The sequence below is a fragment of the Athalia rosae genome, chromosome 2, assembly GCF_917208135.1.
Source record: "Athalia rosae chromosome 2, iyAthRosa1.1, whole genome shotgun sequence".
NCBI lineage: Eukaryota > Metazoa > Arthropoda > Insecta > Hymenoptera > Athaliidae > Athalia > Athalia rosae.
In genome coordinates, this window is record NC_064027.1 from 11,767,050 (window position 1) to 11,793,604 (window position 26,555).

The window sequence follows — 26,555 nt, forward strand, 5'->3', positions numbered from 1 at the left end:
TATTTTAATGAAATAATTAATTCGCCGATATGTGATAAAGACAATGGATCATGTCACATCCGATTTGCCACATTCGCATCGACAATGTGAAAGTGGATGGCGGTAAAATAATTCCCTTTCCCAAACATAACGCTCTCTGTACACGTAGTTTTGGTATCACGATACACCCCAATAGAAATTATCGTTGATTAACAATCAACCCATTCCGTACGCTATTTTGAAAAGCGAATACGATTTCCTTTTGCCCCGACCATTCGACGATATTCCGCTGAAATATTCCGATATTAATTACATGCAATGCAAACATTCATTGGGTAAGGATATCAAAAATACATCTCACTTGTAAATGGTACATTACCATAATTTTCACGCGGTCCGATTCGGTACTCTACGGTAGAAATGCGACGCTTGACTAACGACAAATTAATGTTTAGCGTTTTATCCGAAGACAGAAGTCTGCATAGATAATTGTGAATCGTTCCAAAGTAGTTAAGGATTATTCAACGGTTTCCTTTATTTCCGATGATTCTTAGAAGAGCTTTGCGACTGCCAACTTGGCACAGAGCATCGCAAGGGATTAAAGTCCGTTTTGTAAGTCTGACTGTCCGCTGTACACACCTGAAGAACACTTTAGGAATTCCATATGTGTGTACAGAAGTATGTCGTATTTTCGAGTGTCGTTTTGCAATATGAAATATCAAGCACACGGCTGTGTTTTTAGTGTCCACAGGTTCGATTTTTTACGTATCAGTGACATTTGACAGCGTAAGAACGATAACTTTGAAATATTCCTAGCAACGGACTCTGAATTTCCCATTCTAGGAATGTCAACCAGAATTTCTTCATGATTTGGTTCTTAAAATGAAGGCGTACATTTTTACCCCCGGTGATTCGATATGTCGAAAAGGTGAAGTTGCCAGGGAAATGTTCATCATTGCTGATGGAATATTGGAAGTTATCAGCGAAACCGGAAGGATACTGACAACTATGAAAGCTGGCGATTTCTTCGGAGAGATCGGTATCCTGAACTTGGACGGCCTGAATAAGTAAGTTTACTGTTAAGTATTCCATTTATTCACGTAAACATAATTCAACACTATTATTTCCGGTTCATGAAGAATCCAGTCGCATGTTTCAACTTACTCTCACAGATCTCCAATGTAAAATTATTCTCATTTCCGATTTAGATTTTCTATTTCTAAAAACAAGATTGTGATTCGCAGCTCTAAAGCTAAAGCTAATTTCGTCTTTAGTTGAGAGCATTGTCAACTTGTTCGTGTTCAACCCTTGACATTTCGGCGCGGAACGCGACCGTTACGCGATACCGATAAACGTGTTTGAAATCAAACTGATTTAATCTCTCGACACAACGATCGTTATGAATTCGGCGTGAGAGAAAATTTTCACGCAGAATCTGTTTCATGTTTGTTTAGGCGTACAGCTGACGTACGATCAGTTGGTTATTCGGAATTGTTCAGCCTTTCTCGGGAAGATGTTTTAGGAGCAATGAAGGATTACCCAGAGGCACAAGAAATTCTACAAAACTTAGGTAGGAAACGTCTGATGGAAGTTCAGAGAGTAGCTAGAGCCACGAGACAACCGACATCCCCCGGGCATGACTCATCGGACAATAGCACAGGGAAGAGGATTGTTGACAAGTTGAAGAGTGACGTTAAAGGGCTTAAGAACGTCCTTCGCAAAAGTAGGCGAAACACCAGACCGGAGGAAAGTCTCGAATTACAGCCGTTAGCACCAAAAGCTCCGATGCTGAGACGCCAAACCAAAGTTGACGACACACACGAAATAGCAGGAGGAAATAACGAGCCACCTGTGTCTCCGATCGGTGCAGGTTTACCGCTCTTGTCCAGATTGAGGTTGCTGAAGGAGAAACAGGAAAGAGAGGAGAAAAAGAATTTACTCGAGACACAAAATGCCGCCGCAGAAGCACAGCCAACGCCAATACCCGAAGCTCAAAATCCCACGAACCAAAACCTACCATTATTACAAAGGATACTTTTACTCAAAGCTAAAAACGATCAAGAACCGCCACCCGACAAGGAAGCATCCGCTAAGGAACCGTTACTTCCGAAGAATTCGATCCCGGAAGAATCCATCGAAGTGGAGCAGAACGAGGAGGTGGTTGAAACTACGGATGCTGGGCCCTCAAAGAAATCACCGACGGCGTCGACGGAAAGCGCTATTATGGGGGGTGTGAAAAAACCGTGGACTATGCTGAAGGACGCATCCTTAAAAACTCGAGATACCAATAAAGATGTCGGTACGCCACAAGGCAGCCCTCCGGTGAGAAGGTTACAGCAGAAACAGAACCTTTTACATATACGACAACAAACTAAAATGTATGCTTCCGTTGACGATCTGTCCCCCGAGTATTGCGGGCTGCCTTTTGTTAAAAAGTTAAAAATTTTGAACGAGAGACAGAAATTGGCAGAGCTAGAAAAAGCTGTCAGAAGTTCGAGTTTGGATTGTTCGGAACCAACGGATATTGAATTCGACAGCAATCTCACTAGAAGTCACTCCGAGGCGTGTGCCATAGAATATGCAAGAAAACTAGCTAAATTGAATCAGGTAAGATTGTATATTCGCTTTTCCTTGTGTCCATGAATATCCTAGTTTCTTATCGAGTGCAAAAGCTTTATTTTGACCGCGGTGAATAACGGGAATAACACAATTACTAGGATAATTGGAGTGAATTTTGAATTATCTCGCCATTGGTCGACGTAATAAAAATTTGAAATTCATTATTGAACAGATTCCAACTCATTCAAACTGACAACTGATATTTTGTAGGATCGAGCAAACACTTTCCAAAATCAGCTATCACCTGAAAATGAAACTTTAGAACGACGGAATCTGAAAAGTATTCTCAAAAAACTATCGGCCGAAAGTAGGACAGGAAGTTCGGAAACCTCTACGATGAGTATTCCAGACAAGAAGACGGCAACTGCCGAATTACGAAAACTAATGCGAGCACCGACGATCGAAGGATACGCCGCAAGGCATTCCAAGCTTTCCAAAAGTGTCACCTTCAATAAATACACTCTGCAGAGCCCGCCGTCTGAACAGCCGAATGTCACGGGGATCGGAGATCATCAACACTCTTTAGTTATACCGGAACCGAATCCACTCCTACCGCCTCCCAGTAAACTTAACTTCCGTCCAATAACCAGTGGAAATATTCTACAAATGGTTGCAGGACCACGGGAAGAAGAATACCTCGGCGAACTAGTTTCAGGAATTCGTGAAGTAATTCAAGCTCGATTAGTGAGTATAATATGCGCCGCCTTTTGATTGTTGCGAAACGACTATTTAGATTCAATGGTATTTTACCTGCAGGTTGGGAGGAACTCTAGGATTCCAAAGTTATACCGTGTCAAGAGATTTTCCAGTATTTTACCCGATTTTATTGCAGTTTGAAGAATACAAAGATATCTGATTCGAAATTTGCTATTTTTAATTTCTAGAAATCTGAAAAGTTTCAAGAATTCTATTATTTCATAGAATTTCAGCCGCAACGTAGACTGTAATATAATTCAGACGTGATTTACCCCTCGATAAAGTCTTTCGGTAACGTTTTATGGTGGCTGAACAGATTGGGTCAGTTTTGGTTCAATTCATGTGTAGTTTGTTCGTCCTTATGTCAATCCGATAACCATCGCAGGCGCTTGAAAAAAAGTAGCAGTGGATCGGTAAGCTGTACTATATTGTAGAAACCATATTGAATCTGACTATACAAACGGATTAGGATCGTATTCATGCTAGGGGAATACGTAGTATATCCATAAAAAGTATATTATTATTCCGTGAACCGCCACGTGCACGATTTGCATGAAAATTTCATTCGCCCGGCACTTCTTACTAGTCTGCAGCAGAGATTTCTTGACGCGAATTTTTTTTGCCTCGGGCATATCGTCGAGTATCGCGAGGGTCACGTTCTTTAATTTTTTTTTTCTGCTCTTTCAAATTACAGAGACTCCCAACCGAGCGTTTAATTCATTGCCGTGCGATGTAAATCGAACAATTCTGGTAAAATATTCGTCTCCAGATCGAGTTTTTTCGATAAAGTTCGGTTCGTTAGATAAATAACCATTAAATTATTGTTAATGTATGAATTTGATGATTTCAGGAAGATATTCAAAGCAAATTTGAACGTCAGTTTACTTCGTTGGAGTCAGAGATTCGAAAACGGGACGAAATTATTTCTCAACTACAGGCAAGAATTCTGGAATTGGAACATCGTGAAATCCCGCACATGGATGAATCTCGAGACAGCACGGAGCCAGACACATCAATGGAAGAAGATATAGCCGAAGACCACCCATTTATGCGCGATGGATCGGTAGACACTGTATTGACAGCCCAGCCGCAACTCAGACGTTCGACATCTTTGGCGCCGTCGTATAACAGAAGATCTTGGGAAGATCATTCGGAAGAAGAAACGCTGCAGTTGCAAGATTTACCAAGATCACTTAGCCCACAATCATTGTGGAGAGATGACGTTATCATAGATGTTGAATTGAATAATGAAGCTTCGAGTAATTCAGAGAGTAACAGGAATCGAGATTGTCGAAGCGACGACAGCGAAGAAGATGAACGAAATGACATCGATGACGACGACGACGACGATGACGAGGACGACGTACATAATAATTGGGAGGTGGCAATGCTAGCTCAAGAATTGGAGGCAAGGAGAAAAAGTAGCGAAGGATCTAGTCCAGGTTCCTAGCCCATCAATGAAATTTTAGAAGTAATACATTATTATACAAATACAATAAATTCCAGAAAACAGCCATGCTCTTTGAAACGGCGTAGTGCAGCTTTTTGCAATGACATTTATCCTTGCGTGCGTTGCAAGGATAAGCATAATTCTCCCGAAACTCTGCTTTGAGAATTTTTTTTAAGGCAACAAAGAAATTTACATAGCTTTAAAAGTTGTCCTGTGATTTGTATATTTTAGTATCATTAGATATAATACCTATATGACACTTGTATCTTTTCACATGTACAGTGTCAATCTTACGTGAAAAAACTAACATTGTTTTCAAAACTAATTGGGTCGATAAATCACCTATTGCAATTGCGAGTTATTTATTTACAAGCATACCATTGGGCGAATACTTCGACACGTTTATCCCCTCTGTGTGTAATGTATACCTATGAACACGCAAGGTCATGAAGAATTCATAAAACTTATCGAATATTTATCACGTAATGTATAATGGTATACGTACTACATTCATATTCCTCTCCACGCATGTATTCGTATCTTATAATTATATTATAGCCTCATGGGCAGGTATTGCATTATTAAATGGCTTAAATAAGCAGTCAAAATCCACAAGTGAAATGTGCCAGAAATTACGACGAAAATATCTTACGATTTGGCTCAATTAGAATTAGATTTGAGCAAGACAAGAAAAAAACTAGATAATAATTATTATGTGATTCATCTGTTACTAAATTAATGTGCCAAAATTGTACCAAAATACTTTGTATAACTATACATAATTCTATTACCAATTTATCAAACCACGATAAGGGGAATGAAGAGGATTTCATATAGTTGATATAAAAAAAAATTTCTTCGTAAAAAACGCTAAAACGAACTGGTTTTTTTTGGAAAAAGTTGCACTACGATACAAAAAAAAAAGATTATCAAGAAACTTACTATGAACAAAATAGAAATAATTTTAAATACAAATATAAAATAATTGAAGCAGAGAAAGATAATATAAAATAAAATATATTATGTATACTGACCAGACCAAGCTCAATATTTCTAGAGTCTTTACAAAACACACTAAATTGAATAAATAATAAAGAAATGAATAAACAAATGAATAATTGAATAATAAAATATATAAATAATTATTGCTAAGTAAATTAAATTATTTAAAAGATAAAAAAAAAATTATCAAAAACTTGTAAATACTAGCCTATTATTTATTTATTGATATAAGTAAGAGAGAAAGGTCTAATGGACACAGAGTGCATTTTAGATGCTCATATTATATGTATACCTCGATGCAGATGAAAAAATATACAATAAAGTAATAACATTGTTTTCAGAGGACCTTATTCATTCTTTCGTGTATTTTTGTTATTCCAATTGATCAATTACAAACATCACGCTCAAAAAAACGCCAAGCTTACAGCCTTAGATTTTTATTAAAATTGGCGCAAAAATCGATTTTTTTTTCAGAGGTTTTCATTGGTAGTATGATCTCAGGAATCCAAATTTACAAGCCAAATTGAGCTATCTGTAAAATTGATTGAGTTATCGCCAATTTTTCGCTTTTAGGGGGAAGAAAAATTGAGACATCTCGATCAAAAAAAATCGCAAATACTCAACATGCGTGTAATCTAATAATGTGAAATTGAGAAAAAATGAAGGGACAAAAATTTAAACGACGAATGCAATCAAATGCGGCGCGCACGAAACGCGCGCGTGCAATGCTGGTGATTTAAATTCCTATTGATATCGATAGTCGATCATGTCGAGCATGGGAACGAACGATATGTCGAAGGTATGAGGTACATAACCTCACAATCATAATAATAACAAAAGAGACGCGACGTATTTTTGTAATGAAAACCCGCGTTTTCACGATTTGTTATGGTCAGGGATGTCAGTGCAATATGTGATATGTAAACTCTAACTAAACGATCAAGTTTATTTAAAAGATGGGTGACATTAGGGCTGGTCTCGATGAGTTAAAACTTGATCCACTCCTATTTGCCAACGTCAGATACTACGTTAGCGGTGAACCAGATCCCAAGGTGAAATTATAACGAAATAATTATCGCTGTTCTTGAATTTCTTTCCAGCTTTCAATCTTAGCTGGTATATATTTTCCGATTAAAATTGATCCCACGTTATTTACTTTCCCATGTTTAGGTTAACTAAACATTTTATACACCAAGTTTACATTCTCGCTTTTTAATAATTTGTTACTATGCGTATTTTTGCTTACTTAATTTACAACAGTATGCAAGACACATCATTCATTGAAATTATCAAAACTACGGTTAAATAAATGATGACAACATCATATTTCCTCTATTTGTCACCTCACAGGTGTCATTGTTAATAGCTTCAAAGTCTGTCTAATAAGATCAAATTCATTAATTGCAATTTATTGTTCTCTTTCTCCAGATATTGGGTCTATTACAAGAAGGTGGAGCAGAGAGATCGAACTACTTTAGCGATTTTGTAACACATTTAATAGCAGGCCATGAGGCACTTGAAAGTGATATATCCGAAGCTAAGGATCTCTACGAGATTCCAGCTGTCACGCAAGACTGGATTTTGTACTCTGTTAAGTGCAGGAAGCTTCTTCCGTATCCTTCTAAGTTATTATTCAATGTTTTGCACAAAATTTGCAACCATGCCCGATGAAGCAAGTAAATTATTTACCTATCAATAAGAGTAAATAGGTAAGTTTAATGTAAGAGCCTTTTGCTGCTTTGAGCAGTTCTATTCTATTTAAATTTATTTACCTAATCCAATCAAGGACATCTATTTTCATTTCGTATTTCAGTTTAGAAGCATGAAAAATATGCTTACTTAACATTCATCATGAATTCTTATGGAGTAGATTTTGTTTCATAAATTCTACAATTAGTAAACTAGAAGAAAAAACTTAATTTAAATTCATATTTCATATGAACCGCCATGAAAGTATCATATCATCAATTAAAACAATATTTTTCTACTGAAAATTATTTATTATTATGTAAGTGTTAGGTAACGTTAAAATATTTATATTGTTCACTACTGTAATATAATGGAATCATAGTGTTCCGTAAACAGTAGTCTATTTTATAGTGCTACGTATGCTGATTAGCTATAAACTTTCCTTGACTTACAAACACTTCAGTCCACAATACTTCTCTCCGGAAGATAATCAACTATTTTCCAATGTTCGAGCCTGCATATCCCAAGTAAGTCGTTTGGATAGTAAGTCTCTTTGGGCAATGATAACTCTGCAAGGTGGTAAATGCCAACTGCGACTAGACCGCCATTGTACACATCTGATAATCGGTAAAGCCGAAGGTGCTAAATACGAAGCAGCAACGAGACATCGTATTAAAATTGTTACGCCAGATTGGGTGACAGATTGTTGCCGGAAAGGCAGTCGTGTAAGCGAGATCGAATATCATCCAAGATTGCTGGTATATCCATCACCAAATAGTTCTACTGCTCTGATCACTGGCTTCATGGACGACGATTGTGAGCCCAATACAGCTCAACAGGAGCAGGAGAGAACGAAAGCTATGCTGGAAAAATTGAAGCAGCGCATGCCTTGGAACCAACCCAATGCATCAGTGACGTCAACCTCAGTTCAAAATCATGGTACTATACGCACATCGGCACAACAACCAATCGTACTTGGGCCCAGTACTCATGCCACTTCTAATATGCCACAACAATTTCCACGAACATCAACACCAGTGAGTTTAGCTCACCCACCGAATCCATCAACTAGTATTAGCTCAAACACTTCAAGTCCGAGTACCTGGCACCCACAAACATCTCAAGTTAGTGCCGTCCAAATGAAAACAGTCCTGCAACAACAACAACAACAACAACAACAACAACAACAACAACAACAACAACAACAACAACAACAACAGCAGCAGCAGCAGCAGCAGCAGCAACAACAGCAACAGCAGCAACAACAACAACAACAACAACAGCAGCAACAACAGCAGCAACAACAACAACAGCAGCAACAACAACAACAGCAACAACAACAACAACAACAACAACAACAGCAGCAACAACAACAACAGCAGCAGCAGCAGCAACAACAACAACAGCAGCAGCTTGGCTCACAACAACATCAGCTGAATCAACAACCACCAACAGCCTCACAGCAGCAAACTCTTACACTCGAGCAACGTCAACAGCTACTTATACTACAGCAACAACAACAACAACAACAACAGATAAATCAACACCAATTGCTAGCACAACAACAACAACAGCAACTTAACCAACAGAGACAAATGCCTCCACAACACCAGTTAACTGTCCAGCAACAACAGCAACAACATTTAGCTACCCAACAGCAACAATTGAATCCTCAAACACAAGTTGTCCAGCCCCAACAGTTGATGCCGCAACAGCCACTGCAATTGCCACCTCAGCAACAACAAATAGCTATTCAACAACAGCAGCTTGGCCCACAACAACATCAGCTGAGTCAACAGCCACCTACAGCCTCACAGCAGCAAACTCTTACACTTGAGCAACGTCAACAGCTGCTCATACTGCAGCAACAGCAACAACAACAACAAAAAATTCAGCAGATATCCCAACAGCTCCAACAATCGGCTCCACAAAGTACTCAGCAATTTGTAATTCGAGATGGTCAACTTCAGCAACAGACTTCAACTCAACAACAGTTAATATCTCAAAATCAACAAGGTCTCATCGTCCAGAGAGACCCTCAGTGGCAACAGCAACAGTATCATTTACAATTACAGAGGCAGCAACAACAAATTGGCCAACAACAGAGGCCTGGCGGGCAGTGGACTCAGCAGCCGCAACAACCTCCTAGACAGTTGATACAGCTTGACGCTCAAACTCATCAGCAGTTACAACAAATGGATCCACAACAGAGAGCGCAATTCATTCAAAAAATTCAAAAACAACGGAATTTGATATTGCAGCGACAAATGCAGGGTAGACAAGCCCAACAAGGACCTCATATAGCAGTTATAAGGAGTCCTGGGAAACCAGGACAACCTGGAGGACTCCAATGGGTTCAGCAACAACATAGACCTCAGTTGATGGGACCTCAGGTGGGACCAGCTCAAGGACAAAAACCTATGATACCAGGAGCCCAACCTCCTGCTCTTACTCCGATAAACTCATCGAATCAGGTTATCGTACAGACAGCTCAGCCCGTCCAAGGGGGTCAGACAACACAACCTGGTCAAGTATTTCAACAAGGTCAACCTCTTACGCAGCAACAACTTACACAATTGCATATACAAAAACAACAGCAAATGGCAAGGTTACAACAGCTTCAACATCTGCAACAACAACAGCAGCAACAACAGCAACAGCAGGGACCTCAGCAAGAGCCCCCATTGACTCCTTTGTCAGCTAATTCTCAAATACCGCCTGATCAACAATTAGTTGTCAATGCTAAAACAAAAACAGCACTAGCTAATATGCTCACAAGTAGGTTGCAAGGGGGTGCAACTGAAGGAAGTGCTGCTGGTCAATTACGATTGATGACAGCTCAGCATAGACCTCCTCCACCGCCTTCACAGGATCCTCAACTCCTAGCTGCTTACCAGAGAAGGACCCTTGGTAATATTACCAATGGTGCACCACCAGGGGCACCTCCCAAGATGCCATATGCAGCTGCTATTCCACAGCCAAGAGCACAGTTTTATGGGCATAATCCAAATTTAAAATGTAGGTAGCAACATTTAATTATATCAAATATTTTGTGTATTGTCCGCATTTGTAAATTTTCCATTAGTTGATCCGCTCCATAGGTGCATATTCTTCTTACTGCTAGGCAAAAGATATGTGAGTGATTGAACGGGCTTGATGACCACGTTGAAAGAATTTATCGTCATGAATTTTCAACCACTTATTTATCACCGAGGCTTATAAACATTAGCCAATTCATGTATTGAAGATTTATTGATTCAGATTAAACAGCTATAAATTCGGTTAACTTCTTATACAAGGCAAATTGGATTATGGTTTATAAATATTAATGTGCTTTTAAATGATTAAACTTTCGATTTAATGATCAGACACTCAATTAACTTGCAATGTGTTTCACCACTCTACAATCAGAGGTACTCGAAATAAGAAATAGACAAAATGTCCCTCTCTCTCAGCCCATGTTCTGAAAGATTGAAAAGTATCAAACCATTTTGTCAATGTTACATACCTGATATTAACGTTATTCATGTTGTAATAATTATACCCAACCATCCGACATTTATGCTTAAATTTTTCAATTATATGTTGAAAATTATTTAGAATTGACATCTATGTGTTTTTGCAGTGCCACCAGATTTGTTTCTTCTCGGTTGCATATTTGTGATTGTTGAATATGATACTCAGCGTACGGATGATGTTTTGATTTGGAAACAAGTAATTGAACGGCATGGAGGAGAGATTGAACCTCAATATTGTGCTCGTGCCACCCATATACTGGCAATGACACAAAAACATCCAATTGTAAATCAAGCATTGCGAGAGGGCAAGCGATGCGTCAGTGCGCATTGGCTGTCTGATGTTATTGGAAAACAACAAGTCTTACCTCCATGGCATGCTTTACATTTTCCTACGCCATTTGGCATGCAAGAATTGCCTTGTTCCAAGCAAATCATATCTTTGTCTGGCTTTGATGGAGAAGAAAGAGCTAAAGTCAAGTTTATGCTAGAAGCATTAGGAGCAAAATATACCAACTACTTTTCAAGACACAATACACTACTCGTTTGTAGAAGGTCAGTCACATCATTCTCAATTAGTTGTATAAGATATTCAATTGCAAAAATCCCAAACAAAAAGTACATTGGCTCCGTCAATTGATCTACCCTGAAGCAGTGAATTATATTTCTAGACCTGATGGACAAAAATATAAAAGGGCTAGAGAATGGCAAATAAGTGTGGTCAATGCCCAGTGGATGACTGATTTATTGTGTGGTCAAACCAGTGCACTTCATCAACCTGAAGCTCCGAAATATCAACAGTTTAGCTTGGGAAATCCATTTCGATTGGATTATTCTTTAGTTCCTCATCTTATGGGTATGAATCAATTTACTCATAAAAGTATAATCCAAGAGGAAAAAAAAAAAGAATTAGGGTACAAGCGAATATTCCGTCACTGAGGAGAGGTTCATAAAACTCTATCCATATTTGATTTTTGTACAGGTGCTTGGAAAATGCCAATCAATATAACACAAGAATCTTATGACAAGGTGAAACAAGTTGGTCAAGGTCCTAACTCTATGAGAAAGAATAAAAAGCCTCGATTAGATGGACCCTTGTTGAACAAAGATCCACATCTCTTGGGACTCGACGAACCCATAGTTATCAGTAATCCGGACCCACCGCCACCTGATAAACAGCCCCGAATACTCTTTTCTGGAATAAATCCCAGAAAACATGCTAAGGTGCTACTTCGTCCTCACTGGCTAGTAGTAGCAACCGGATATTTTCTACTCTCAAAATTTCACTCATTTCCTTTATCGTGGTTTGTGTCTACAGAGAATTCGAGAACTTGGTGGAGCACTTGCTGTAAATTGGCGTGACGCAACCCATCTCGTCATGTCCGCGCCTGTCCGAACAGTAAAATTGTTATGTTGCCTTTCACGGTGTCGACATATCGTCACACTACAATGGCTCCTTGAATGTTCATCAAGGAACACATTCCTAGATGAAGGTCCTTACATACTTGGCAGTCCTGAATTTGAGAAAAATTTTAGTTGCAACATTGAAAAAGCTCTCGCGAGCCCCAACAGAGGAACTGTACTTAAGGTGAGATTTTCGTGCATCGCTCTTCATGTACTACTGGAAAAAACTGAATAAATTTGTATTCATAAGTATGCGTTTTCCTAACAGGGCAGAATATTTTACGTAACACCCAGTGTCATTCCGGCACCATCGGCATTTGCAGAAATAATAGAAAGTGCAGGTGGCACGATAGAAAAGACTAGACGATCCCTTAGTCAAATTCAAGAACTGAATTCGACAAAGTTAACTTACGTTATTGTGACTCATGAAACCGACCTACATCTTCTTAGTGATGTCTTACGTGCTAATATAAGTAAGGAATTAAATACGTTTTTGCATGCTCGTCAAATGATAGTTCCGATCTTTTTTAAGGCTTGGAATTGTTCAGTTGATATCTTTACCCGCAAGTTCATAAGATCTTTTCGATTCTAGGTGTGTTCAGTGCTGAAATTGTGTTTGGAGCGGTGGCGCGACAATGTTTTCAACCGGACATAAGCCAAATATGATGGGACCAGCCTATTGTTAAATCGTGAAACCACTGGTGAGTTTGCTTTTATGCCGGAACATATCAACACTATTTCTTAACAGGGCATTAAATAAATGGATTCATATCTATTTTGTTGATGTTGAAAGCGTTTTCATGAAACAATTTCAATCTGCGTCTTGTTACACTCTGCGGTCGACTGTAAATAAAACAATAGGATATTGTATCAAACACCAAACCATTCTCTAATATCAGCTTGTTAGAACCGTGACGAATATTTTTAATATCGTAGGTTCAAATTACCTTTGTACACATTGCTATTTACAAACACACAACTTAAAATAAAGATGTATGTAGGTACACCAGAATGGCGCATGCTTATTTGTTTATTTATAAACTGGGCGTGCAGTGAATTTTATGGCTTTTGCCTGCATTTTTTTTCTACTCTTTTAATAGAAAAAGGAGTAAAACAAGGGAATAAAGCCGTATCACTTCGGTTTCTACTATTTATTTTTTGTCGCTCTCCTCGCATCAACTTCCAGGACGACGCGCAATTGTCCATACTTGAAATTAAAACTGTAGTCCACTTTGAAATGAAAAATTTCAGTCTCAAATTTTTTTTTATTGTCGGATGTAAAAAAAAAAAAAAATAACAAATATTAAAAGTTGAAACTTATTTCATCCACTAGTGGTTTTATAGTAAATTATTAATCCAACATTACGGTTTGTTTACTTTCGGAATGGTGACTCAATAATTCAATGCTATTATTTTTACGTCCCAGAACTATCCAACTGTATTAAGATACTTGATACTGTAGCGTGACCTACGAAACTAAAGTAAATTCAACTTTACCATCAAGTGTATAGACTTAATTTCACGCAACTGACGTTGTGTTTAAATAACACAGGCAGGAGGAATCCTGGTTTCTTACATTTTTTTTGATTCGTATTTGCAGTGCAACTGTATTGTTTTTCCAACTCCAGAATGGCGCATGCTTATTTGTTTCCAATTCCAGATTTCCATTATGATTCATTGCAATTTAGAAAAACTTGTATCATCTGAGTGTGATAGCTATAATGATCAACAAACAAGAGTGTTGCTTTATTCGGTTGAATCATTGAGTTATATGCCAGCAACTTAGCAACAAAAATTGTTCGTGCGTCAAACGAAGAACGAATATACATATATTTGTGGATTCAATGATTCCATGCCAATTCTTTCGAGAAATTCTTTACTGTTGAAACTTAAAAAATTCTGAAACAAATCTCGAGCAAGATTGAAAGTTTCACTAATACGATGCCCTTTCAAAAATTGGAATATCCCTAAAATTACATTAACAATACACCAGAAGCTGATATCGAATCCGAATAACAATAGCCATATAACCCAGAAATAACAAGTTAGCAAAGAAATCAATCCACAACTACAATTGATAAATTCGTGAAGCGTTGTAGAGATGGTTTTTGAACGAATGAGACTTTGGTTTGAAGATATGTGTACCGGTTAATCGATTCTGAAAAGATTCCGCTAATGATTAACTCCGATTGCCTTACGGTTTTTCTGTGGTATATTCTGCCCTAGGAAAAATATCATTTACAGATTCTGTGGTTTGAACGGTTCTATCTGACTCTTGAAATTTCTCTAAGTTGACAGTTTCCTCAAACTTCTCTGTGGTTGCTTCCAATAGGGTTTCATCGTAGTATGTTACCTGTTCCACGATCCTTTCAGGCAGATCAGATTTTTCCTCTACATTGTTATTTTCAATTCGAGCTCCAATTTCGGTAATACTGGTATCCAAGATTTCCGCGTCATCGTTTTCTTCTAACGGCTTCCATGCATCTTCTACTTTAGTTGCCCCGGTACTTCCGAGCCTATCAAGTAAGATTGATGTCTTGTTTTGAATGTCTTCCAAGCTGTCGGCTTCTTCAATTACGGCCACGCTCTCTTCTGATCCCAATGCTACGCGGTCATCTTCCTCCGACGGATTTCGAACATCCGTTATACTCTTTCTGACGTTTCCCAGCCTATTGAGTAAAAACGGTTGTTTGTGTTGGATCTTTACTGAGCCCTTTGCTGCGTCGATCACAGTCTCTCCCGATCCCGGTGCGACGTTCAGTCTAATGGGATCTCTGATACCCTCAATTTTTATTTGTAACGGAATTGAGCATTGACAAGGACAAGTCCCAGCGCAAGAACCCTGTGGCTTTAAAGTATTCTTCCATGCATTAAAAAGATTCGCGAGTACAAGCTCGGATGACATCGATGAAATTTTGTCAACTGCAGATTGTTCCATGATCCCTAAGTCTGTTTGTAACAGCGTTTGGTCAATTGAATGTACCTGTTCAATATTTATCGGTGAAACAACTCTAGGCGGCAATTTCGGAAAATTATCCTCTGGTCTTGGTCGGACATAGTTGATGTAACTGTGATGTGATACGGAGGGTAATGCGTTGAATACGTTTGACCCCGGGGTTGTAAATTTCCCATCGACGCCGAACATTGATATATTTTCTTCAGAAATAATCACACCACCAGGTTTGCCACTGGGTTTGTTTTCCACACTAGCATACGCAGGCACAGAGGGTCCTTGATTTACGTTCGGCCACAGTTGGACTGGTTCGAATTCGTATGGTTGTTCGGCTCCTTGGTTCAAAATTGGAGGTCTTGACAAATTCGGTTCGGGAAACGCTACTTGCTGAATCCCCTGTAGCAATGGATATCCACCATCAGATTCTTGCGGGGACTGTGACGATGCTGGTCCTTCACTAGAGGGTTTATTTAACAAAGCCTGGAGTTCCGTTATTAAAACAGAAATGTCCGCGTTTGAATATTGCGATGGAGGACTATTATTCTGTTCTGATGTCTCGGTGGATTGTGCTCCAAGGTGCACCTGTTGGCTCTGTAATGATGCACTAAAATTTGGGACGTATTGATTTACTTGCGAGAATAGCACTTCTGGATTTTTTATCGAGGGTTGCTCTGAAACGGACGATATTGTTTGTACTTGTAACGTTTGTTTTTCTTTGTATTGTGATAACACTCCTTCGGGAATAATAGGTTTCATATAATCTGTGGGAGGAATGGATTGCCAATTTGTTGTTGGTCTGTCCTCGAAACCGGTTGGATTCATCGTAAGAAATGGCTCTTGAATCGTAGGTCTTTCAACCTGTTGCGGTTTGATTGGTCCAGAAGTAATTGGCTCCTGAGATAACAGAATCTCAAAAGATGAACCACTATTTTGAAGCGATGAAATAGGAGCCAGTGAACTCGGATTCATGGTGTTCTGATCATTCGGTGGTACGACATTGAGTGTCTGCGTCATTTGCTGGCTTGAAACTACTGTCGTATCTTGGCTTGATGAACCGAACATATTTTCGTCTACTTGAACCGGTTTTGGAGACGTTAACGATGATTGAATTGTATTTTCATTAATCAAATTGCCGAAATTTTGGTCTAAAATGGATGATTCTGGCGTATTCAATGAAGAGCTTGAGCCCGTGTTAAATAAACCAAGATTATGGTTTCCATGTTCCTCAACGATAAATTGAACCGGACTCTCATTTTTATCAGGTACGAGTATTGGACCAATACTCATTGGTGGCGCTTTCAAGTGTAGACCTGATGCAGTATTTTGTGTAAATTTTCCCGTGTAAAGGGTTCCTTCAAATGCAGACCCCAAAATCCCATTCTGTGCCGTATTATCCGTGTGGTACATTGCATTTGAGGAGCTATGCGGACACTTGATTGAAGCAATAACTGGATACCCAGCATTATCTGGTGTAAAAATTTGGGATCCTGAATCAGTTGGTACAATAATAATTGCTTGAAGTACTTCCATTAGCTTGGGTGCTTTTGATTTATCACAACAATCACTCCCCCTCACAGTCCCCCATTCTTCTTCTGACTGTGCCACGTTTTCAGAAAATTCTTTCGGCCATCGGAGCATAGATTCAGCTATTTTTCGATCGGAGTTAGATTGAGCAGCATGAATAGGTAATTTACCTACTCCTGGTATTACATGAATCGACGAATCTATGTTTTTCGAGCTCCACTCATTCGAAATACTGTCACATTCAGGGGACCTATCTGATTCCGAACAGTCTAAGATTCCTTTTTCAATATTCTTATTTTCCGTATGCCTATTGTCGTTGTCGTTATCACAATTACCACTCTCGCAGTTCTCCTTCCCTCCATAGATTGATTCCCCCTTAATTTCGAAGTATTTTGGATTTTCGATCGAACTTTCGGTCAATAATGTTGATCCATAACGAGTTATATCTTGTTGTGCGGAAGAAAGACTGCCCGAGTGTACTGATTTAGCCGAATTTTCTCTATGACCCTGTGCCGCAAAGTTTAATCCGGGAATAGTTGTCAAATGATCCTCAGCATAAAAACCTTGCGGAGAAGCTTCTGGAGTTTGAGAGGATGTTATGTTGATTTTTTTCAAACAAATCACATATTTGTTTCCCCGGTCCAACGCGAGATGCACGGTATATCCAGGTGCCACATTCTTCAATAGCTTCTGCCAGTCGGACGACTTTTTCATTTTTCCTTCCGAGTTTTTTCTCCACAGACAGATAATGTCGTCATGTTTTTCCAAATCTGCTATAATATCGCCTAATTCGTCGTCCGTTGCCACCTCTGGAAATGTCGCTAATTTGTCATTAAAGGTATTTTGGTTCCGCGTTTCATCTGCCAATGCTGATTGAACAGTCGCAGCAGCACGCCACACTTCCCCATCTTCTTCCGTTGCTCCCATAACAGCTTTCATAAGCTCCTCAGTTGTCACAGGTGCATTTTTCTGATTGTGTGCCAAACTTGCAAGCCATGCTGCCCCATCTTCATTTTGTAAAAAGTTTGACACTACTTCCAAAGCATCCTGCATATCTCTGTAATACAATTACCTCGACTTGATAATCATGTTCTGATGGTGATAATCGCCAAATTCTTACAACTATGTCAACAGTGTCTTGAAAAGTTGTCCGATGAGTAGCTAAACGAATGCAACAATATCGTTGAGTGAACTTTATTTAGTCTAGTCAATGGATAATGATCAGAATTAGTTAATTACCTTCTCGACAATACAGGTTGAGCGAAGACTGATCCATTTAAAAGTGTGAGAACGTTGATGTAAAAAATTAATAGAAACGCGAACTGCGGTGGATAACCGCGGGTCAGCTTGCCTGGTCGATACATGGCTGCTAACTGCCCCACAGGCACACATTACGTACTCTTATTATTCAACTTCATAAACCATGAGTTGAATCCAGCAAACTCTGAAGAGATTTTATTGACAGTGCACTTTACACGTTAACAATTATATTTTGTTTTCAAAGAAAGATTCAATTAAACGTTCGTCAAGTACAATTACTCCTCGACATTTATGAGGAGATAAGCTTTGTTGATTCGCTGGTGACAAAAAGTTTTTAAAATGGCCAACCGCAATGCTTCACTGAGCACACTACGTCGTGCGAATCAGTACCCCACCTGCTCTGTCGTATACGTATAGCCATCTTGAGCGACGGTGTCAACAAACTGCGCTCCTGCACTTAGAATCAGAATCATACTTTTTTTCATGTTGCGGACACCTCGGTTTTTCCAATAACCAGACCTGTGAACTGTTCTCGTTGGATGTGCTTTCGCACCGATCTGATTCATAATTTGATCCTTTACAATCACTCAGTTTTTGGATACCCTCTAAAACTCATAAAATTAATGCAATTTGCCTTGAGGACAAAGTTCGGAATCAGAATTGCTAAGCAATCTGGTAACACTGTGACTTGTAAGGTTGCTGCAACATAAACGAATTGAACACGTCAATTTTGTTGCAAATTCTGGGCAATTATTCAAATTAATGCAATTCGCCTTGATGACGAAGTTCGGAATCAGAATTGCCAAGCAATCTGGTAACACTGTGACTTGTAAGGTTGCTGCAACATAAACGAATTGAACACGTCAATTTTGTTGCAAATTATGGGCAATTATTCAAATTAATGCAATTCGCCTTGATGACGAAGTTCGGAATCAGAATTGCCAAGCAATCTGGTAACACTGTGACTTGTAAGGTTGCTGCAACATAAACGAATTGAACGCGTCAATTTTGTTGCAAATTCTGGGCAATTATTCAAATTAATGCAATTCGCCTTGATGACGAAGTTCGGAATCCGAATTGCCAAGCAATCTGGTAACACTGTGACTTGTAAGGTTGCTGCAACATAAACGAATTGAACACGTCAATTTTGTTGCAAATTCTGGGCAATTATTCAAATTAATGCAATTCGCCTTGATGACGAAGTTCGGAATCAGAATTGCCAAGCAATCTGGTAACACTGTGACTTGTAAGGTTGCTGCAACATAAACGAATTGAACACGTCAATTTTGTTGCAAATTATGGGCAATTATTCAAATTAATGCAATTCGCCTTGATGACGAAGTTCGGAATCCGAATTGCCAAGCGATCTGGTAGCACTGTGACTTGTAAGGTTGCTGCAACATAAACGAATTGAACACGTCAATTTTGTTGCAAATTCTGGGCAATTATTCTCATGCTGTACAGTAGAGCTTTTACCGATTCAGCGCCCTTCGATATTATTTACCGTTGTCCAAGTCGTTCCTGAGATTCTTGACCATTTCTCAAGTAGCACAGGGTGTATAGGAATTAAACGAGATCGATAAGGATCCATGAAAGCTTTTAGCTGCAAAAATAAATCGGTTATATGGAATTAGGTATTCAATTTGGTGCTTATGAGACTTCGAACTCTTCAATGCGTTATATTTGGAAGAGATGCAGTTATTCTCAACCTCGATTTACCATTCTTTCAAAAGTGTAGAGGGGGTACATCACAAAACACTTCTGCCAATTGGTATTATAAAATAAATACTAATACCACAAGCAAAACACATCATTCGAATTGGATTGCTCCGCCACCGCAGGTTCGTACCGCATACAGCTGTTAACGAATTTCAGTCTTACAATATGAAAATTCTCATCTGCTATGTGTTCAGAGATTGGCCGTAATAATTTTACTGCCGGTTCATACGTGTTTGGGTCTCTTATGCATATGAAGGAGTTGACATTATTCTCAAACCGTGCATATAGAATGAATACAATAAGAACACGAAAACTTTTAGATCATTGTCACTTCATACGAACTCATACATCTTAAATATCTTCGTATAGATCTTACAATTAGTATAGTTCTATGGTATAGAGATTTTATTTCTATAACGCTTCGGTCGATTGGTCTATTTCATTAATTCTCATCACGATGTGAACCTACATCTAGAAGTGTTGTTACATGCTTTGGCTTCATTTATTGTAAGTTACATTACCATTTTTAGTTGACTTGCGAGTAATTCCCCATATTTGCCTACTAACAATAAGTTAATTGTCGCTAGTAGAAAACCGAAAAGATTGAGATCGCGGTAGATTTGTTCCTTAGCTGAATTTAGTCGCCGCATTTATGTTTCTGAAGTGAAATTACATCACAAAACACTCGCTCCAACCATTTGCAGCATATTCTATTTTTGGGGCTTTGTCCCCGAAATCGCAAAAATCTAGAAATCATGTTTGCCTTTGATTTATCTTGATTTTTGCGATTGAAAATGAAAAATTCTATACTTTGAAATAGAACTACTGTAAAAAAGTTACAATAGAATCTGTAGTCGCACTCAGCAGATTTGGGTAAGGAAAATCACACAATGTTTGGTCGCAATATCTTTATATTTACAACAAGTATAAGTTCACAGTATCATGAAGACAATAATAGGCACCTTATAAGGAAACATGAGGACTTAAATATTTTATCAACTATCTTAATGCTATGTGAACATTGCCAAATTTATATAAATAATTATACGCATACTTTTCGTCTCGCTTCAAACAACAACTGAATGTAATAAATAAGTACTATATTTTATGATCTAATGGAATATAAAAATCGGTAACGACCGTCTACAAACATGATTGGTCACCACACGTCTATATACATACAGAATAACGTGTCATCGCACTCTCAAGTCCAATGAAATCTTCCGAGTTTACTGCAGACAGCTATTTACAAGCGGATAATCTTACCGGCAAACTCGAAATATTTTGTTATGCTTTTATTTCATTTATTTATTATTCAATAATTATCGTTTTATTTTATTTTTTTCAACTTGAAATTTGCTGATATATCCAATCAAGATACCTTGCGGTATCTGTGTACACTACGAATTGCGATAGATCACACGCACCCGTTTCTCGATCCAATAGAGAGAGCGAAACAAGACCACGTAAATGGTAGCGTCGAGAGGTGGCATCCCACATAACGAGGCCTCCTCCGCTATCACCATTGCAAGGACCGCTACCGTCTCTTGAACCTCCACAAAATGTCCGGTTCGATGTGATCTCCACAAAATCTGCGTTACTTCGTAAACATTCCTCCTTTAAAAAGTAATGAATACAGTTATGGTTGACTTAAACTTGAAGTTTGAGTTTGTATGTAGGGGGCTTTCCGAGCTTTGAATCATTTTTTAATTTTGTATTTTTAACGAACAAATTGACCTGGTTTCAAATTCCAATGCAATTAACATTACGTCCCAAAATGTAGTTTATCGTTTAAAATTCAGATCATGATAACATTACGCATTCAATAATAATACAAAGAACTTCAACACTTGAACTGTACAAGTCTGAATAATTGTTCGGCCTCCCCTGTGTAGGGTCGAGACGATTCTTACAGAAGCAAAAAAAATGAAAAAATAATTGTGAAACCTATTGTTAATATTAATATTGTTGAATGCAATGAATTTGTTTTAGATGTGGCATGTGGGGTATTACCTGTGATACAATCGGCACTTTGGCCATCCTTGGCTCCACCGTGACTGGATTACCTAGTTCATCTCTACCCCACCCGACAACAAAGCCCACTTTACCAACAACGGTCTCGATTTCCGTGGATCCTGACCACAGACATATTGGCTTAATTAATTTTCCAAATGTCACGCTCTCCATCAACGTTACGACCCCGATATCACAGTCAAATCCTTTTCCGCGCTGTCCATATTCGCTATGGAGTATGAATTGTGATACTTCGTAAGTTACCGAGCCCCTCTCGGCCCAATTTCGAAGTCTATACCGTCCAACAACTGCGAGTAATGTACTCGCTGGTAATTCTTTTCCGTCACTTTTCAAACAATGCGCAGCTGTAAACAGGGGAAAGAAATATTGTTGAAAATTAACGGACAGACCACTTTTAACACGTACATATATATATCATTATTATATAATTATTGTAACGGGAGCAAATTGTTGAGCATCGCGCGTAAATAAATTCTGTAATACCTCATAATTATTGACTCTTAAGTTGAATTTATGATTCATCTTGTCAAAATTGTAAGTGATAAAGATTATAGAAAAAAAAATATCACGATTCAAATCACTTCGGGGAGATTTTTGTCAAAGATAATGTAAATTCAATGAAAATTGACATAATTCGTGAAAAAAAATTCTAGCTAAAAAAGTACACGTTATTTTTATAAGATAAATAGTTAAGATAATTCAAAGAATACTATCATAATATAATGTAAAAATTATACGCTAAGTTAAATAAAGAATTCAAATACTTGAGTTATCAATACAAGTAAACCCTACGAAGAATTTGGAAAAAAATTCACCTCTACTCTCAATTAACAGAAATCACGTCTTTGGACCATACGAGGGCATATTCATCGAACGTTCAGAAGACATATTTTGATTATCCTACATCAACTCAGCACTTTAACTCACCAGTGAGGACATGTTTATCGGTAATAAGGTTTCCGGCACATTGAAATTCCAATCTAATCCTCGAAACAAACAGTGCAACTAACCAGGGCCAGTCGCCCGGCTCCGTTTTGTCTCCTCTAGATACTAACAGATTGACCTCATATTTTTTTGGTCGTCCACAATCATTGAAAACCCCTGAATCTTGAGATGGTGTAATAAATGGATTTGCTTGCGAAGGCGGGCCACCTATCGCCGGACCTATATCCGTTTGCGATGGTGGAGTTGAAATCGGCCTGTTCACCGGTCTTTGCGTTGGCTTTGAATATGTAGGATGTACTGCTGGCTTTGGATAATCAGCCGAGGAAGTAGGTTTTGGATATGATGTATAGCTCGGCGTTGTTTGTGGTACATTCCAACTCGTGTGAGAAGGCTCCGGATACGAGGGATAAGACGCCGCACTTGGCTTTGAATATGAGTCAGTATCTGATCCGGGATACCGTTGATTAGTGACTGGCCCCGGATAGTAAGGAGAAGTTTGAACAGACCCACCCGAATTCGAAGAATCGAGCGTCACGCCGGGAGGAAATAGAGAGTGCTTTAGTGTAACAGACGTGACAATTGATCCGATTGCTGCAATACATGTTCAGAAAAAATTAATTACCCAGGTAACAATTACGTTTCATTCAGTTATACTTATTCAAATTCAGTGCATTGAATCAATTTCCAGAATGTATTCAAAGATTAACCTCGACTTCCGGAACAGTATTCCCGGTTGTTGAATATAACAGTCATGACTAACGGCACTGGCTTTTGGATTGGAAAATACACACGATAAACCAAGGGCCTGCCTTGCCGTATAGCCTCGACCGATTGGTCCTTTGGACTCTCTAACTCTATTTTTCCGACGTATTGCTAAAGAAACAAAAAAATAGGTAAACATTGAATTACATTCCATACATTTATCATGTAAAGAGCAGTGCGTGAATCATAGAAAATGAACGATGAAATTATTTGAAAAAAAATTCAACACGTGTGAAACACCGAATGGGATATATCTCACCGTGGGAAGAGCTGCGGCAATACTCAATTCGAGCATCACATGGAGAGCAACACCTTGTTGAACACCATGTATTTCAAGTAGCGCTTGAATTTCTCCAGTGCGATCGTCTCTCACGTACCGAAAAATTTGAGGGCACGGAGATTGCAACTGACCCAATCCTATTCCAATAAGCTCGATTAACAGGCATAAGCCGACGACTACCAGGTGTATACGAAACATTCTGAAATACTTTGCAAACGATCTTCATATATACATTGTATTCGGAATGACACTGAATCTGTTCAGTCGTTCGTAGAGTGGATACAAAAGAACTTATCACAAGACGTTGCTCAGAAAAATTATCACTTGCAATCTCAATAGAAATAGAACGATGATATTCATATCGATCGGTATTGTAATTACCGAATTGTATTTTTTATTGAGAAAGAATCTACGGGATTTACAATTCAAACCTTAATCCAGATGACATAGAACTACCTACCATTGATAAAGCGTTATTTGTGGGTAGATAGATTCTAAACAACACTAGATTGTCAATAGATAATATATTCAAACATGGATGTATCAGCGTGGGACTATGAAAAAATCATATCTTTAAGTATATTAGTTCGCTGATCAAATTCGTCATTATTTCAGGAACTAAGGAATTTTGATTTTGAAAAAGATCGTAAATGACGAAATTTTCACACAAGTTCTAATTGACGTTCTAATTGATTATACACTGCGGATAATAAGCAACTTTAGTACAATATTTCTTCATAAAACTTACACATACCTGTTATGTAAATAGCTTATCTATATTCTATAAAGATATTAAATAATAATAGATTGCCGAAATTTGTCTCCCAAAGGAATTTTTTACCATGAATCAATGCCGTCATTTAATCACTTTCGCATAATCCGGATCACCCTGCATGGTGTAAAAATTGTAAAATGAAGTAGAAATCACAGCAATCATTTCACTTACAACGAACACTTTATCGTCTTACGCGCGATGATTTTCAAAATATTCACAAAACGATCACGTTTTAACTGCTGCAGGTTGATAGTGCAATTCGTTCTTTAATCCCCACCATATTCTTCGTTGATCAAAATGATTATAACATGAACCACCAATATGTACCCTGTACACTTGGTAGGATCTACCTCGCGAAATACCGCTGCAGCTGCAGCTCCGGAACTGTGGGAGGAAAAAGATCGCGCAGTTTCGTCTTCAAGAAAGGAATAGGGGGGACATACTCTGTCGCGCTTCTGTCCCCTCTGTACCATTTTGTATTTGCATACGGAAACTCCGTTTACGACCAATTAATGATGAATAAATTCAAAGGAAGAAAGAAAAACAAGAATCAAGACAAAACAAATCCCACCCGGTAGTCCACCTCAAATATATTCTCAAGGCTTTGCAATATTATATTTTATATACCCGCTGTACATGAAAAGACTCACGATTCAAGATGATCCGTGGTCTCCCGAGTTATCCAGAAAAGTTACCGTGTTTACAATTTACTATAATCTTGTTTACAGCTGCTCGTATGTAACACATCTCTTAACGGTCCTTCGTAAGCGTCCTATAAAATACCCTTGAAATTACCGAGTTATTGTAGTCATTGCGAAAGTCACGATCATATCAGATTGAACTCCAGTCAACGATTCGATGAATAATTACTTCGCGATCTCACATGCGTTGTGAATCGGATATGGGATTTCTATTTTTCTTACGTATAATTCTTTCTAAGAAAGGATCATTTACGTGTGTATATGTTGATCCGGTATATACGCGAAGTGAATTCAAACATTTCCCTTCCTCCTAATCCACGAGCCTTCGCCAAGATTCTAGAGACAAAGCTGAAGACAGTAGGAGGAAAAAATTATCGCTCTGGTACAATACCCGCTTCTATACCGAATAAATTCATACGCACTCGCGAAGTTCATTCTTCTGTTGGTTTTAAACGGAATTTGCAAACGTAATGAGTCAGATTTACGTGGGTAATCTATCTCATATACAGTAAGTAAACGAACTGTTCGAATTGAATTATAACGAGATATGAAATTATGTTATAAATTCATACAAAATGAGTAGGTTCAACCTTCAAAAATGGTAGAAGCTCAATTCGTCGGTCTTAATTATTTACCGCGCCTGCAGGCTCGACAAAATTTGAAGATTAGAGCACCCGCTAAATTACGCTTCTCCCATTTTTTGCATTCGAAAAGATTCACTCTGTACGTGTTGAAGCACGTGAAATTTTGTAGATCGTTGGCGCGTTGGTTGACATCAGGTATATTCCGATGGTAATTTATTCAGTTCACAAAAAAACGATTCATTCAAAAAGGTTACGCTTGTAAGATATGCGTACAGTAGAAGGAATTGATAAAAAAAAAACCCATTCGCTTAAGAGTTGTAATAAGACGAACTGTATTGTAATAACTTGGAGACAGATTCCGGTCCGCAACAAAACAGGTTACCATGTTAATACCTACGGATTATTCTGGAAACGAAGGTATTTCTGAATATGCAAACAATTAAAAAAGACGATATGATCATAAATCGCTGAAGCATGCACAGCATATTCCAAAGTCTCCAAATTTTCGCACGGTTTATTTATCTGAAATATAGCAATTGATCGGACTGATCAGCTCCTGATTGTCCATCTTCTTCTCCGTGCACGAACATTGTCACAGACAAAAATGAACATACCCACCTATACAGAGCCATTGCAGAAGCTGTACGCAATATTTATTCTGACG

General features: G+C 38.4%; 4 protein-coding genes across 9 annotated transcripts in view; 2 read left to right on the top strand and 2 right to left on the bottom strand.

Annotated features, from left to right (window-relative positions):
* LOC105683085 overlaps positions 1-6,086 on the top strand; it is a 52,694-nt gene extending 46,608 nt beyond the window's left edge. For all 3 annotated transcript variants that reach the window (XM_048649971.1, XM_048649970.1, XM_048649972.1), the window contains 4 exons: positions 823-1,046; positions 1,434-2,586; positions 2,809-3,282; positions 4,145-6,086. In XM_048649971.1, the coding sequence (XP_048505928.1) occupies positions 823-1,046; positions 1,434-2,586; positions 2,809-3,282; positions 4,145-4,744 (2,451 nt within the window). In that variant the 3' untranslated portion in view covers positions 4,745-6,086. The remainder of the gene's footprint in view (positions 1-822; positions 1,047-1,433; positions 2,587-2,808; positions 3,283-4,144) is intronic.
* Positions 6,087-6,533: 447 nt separating this feature from the next.
* Positions 6,534-21,940, top strand: LOC105684021 (PAX-interacting protein 1). Of its 2 annotated transcripts, XM_025747284.2 has the most exons (10): positions 6,535-6,798; positions 7,175-7,359; positions 7,899-10,453; positions 11,061-11,505; positions 11,622-11,806; positions 11,933-12,174; positions 12,269-12,538; positions 12,623-12,827; positions 12,947-13,055; positions 21,803-21,940. In XM_025747284.2, exons 1-9 carry the CDS (start codon positions 6,703-6,705, stop codon positions 13,018-13,020), a joined length of 4,257 nt encoding a protein of 1,418 aa, XP_025603069.2. In that variant the 5' UTR covers positions 6,535-6,702; the 3' UTR covers positions 13,021-13,055; positions 21,803-21,940. The 2 variants fall into 2 exon arrangements, with proteins under 2 accessions (XP_048505930.1, XP_025603069.2); XM_048649973.1 differs by lacking the exon at positions 21,803-21,940 and having other exon boundaries at positions 6,534-6,798; positions 12,947-13,363.
* On the bottom strand, positions 13,491-18,405 carry LOC105683999. The gene is made up of 2 exons (XM_012397044.4): positions 18,071-18,405; positions 13,491-17,888 (listed from the first exon to the last, which is right to left on the bottom strand). Exons 1-2 carry the CDS (start codon positions 18,193-18,195, stop codon positions 14,549-14,551), a joined length of 3,465 nt encoding a protein of 1,154 aa, XP_012252467.2. The 5' UTR covers positions 18,196-18,405; the 3' UTR covers positions 13,491-14,548.
* LOC105684005 (serine protease gd-like) lies at positions 20,704-25,005 on the bottom strand. 3 transcript variants are annotated; one of them, XM_012397085.2, is made up of 6 exons: positions 24,778-25,005; positions 23,811-24,038; positions 23,497-23,662; positions 22,772-23,380; positions 21,824-22,188; positions 20,704-21,427 (listed from the first exon to the last, which is right to left on the bottom strand). In XM_012397085.2, exons 2-6 carry the CDS (start codon positions 24,027-24,029, stop codon positions 21,155-21,157), a joined length of 1,632 nt encoding a protein of 543 aa, XP_012252508.2. In that variant the 5' UTR covers positions 24,030-24,038; positions 24,778-25,005; the 3' UTR covers positions 20,704-21,154. The 3 variants fall into 3 exon arrangements, with proteins under 3 accessions (XP_012252508.2, XP_012252479.2, XP_012252489.2); XM_012397056.2 differs by having other exon boundaries at positions 24,673-25,005; XM_012397066.2 differs by having other exon boundaries at positions 24,586-25,005.
* Positions 25,006-26,555: the final 1,550 nt, after the last annotated feature.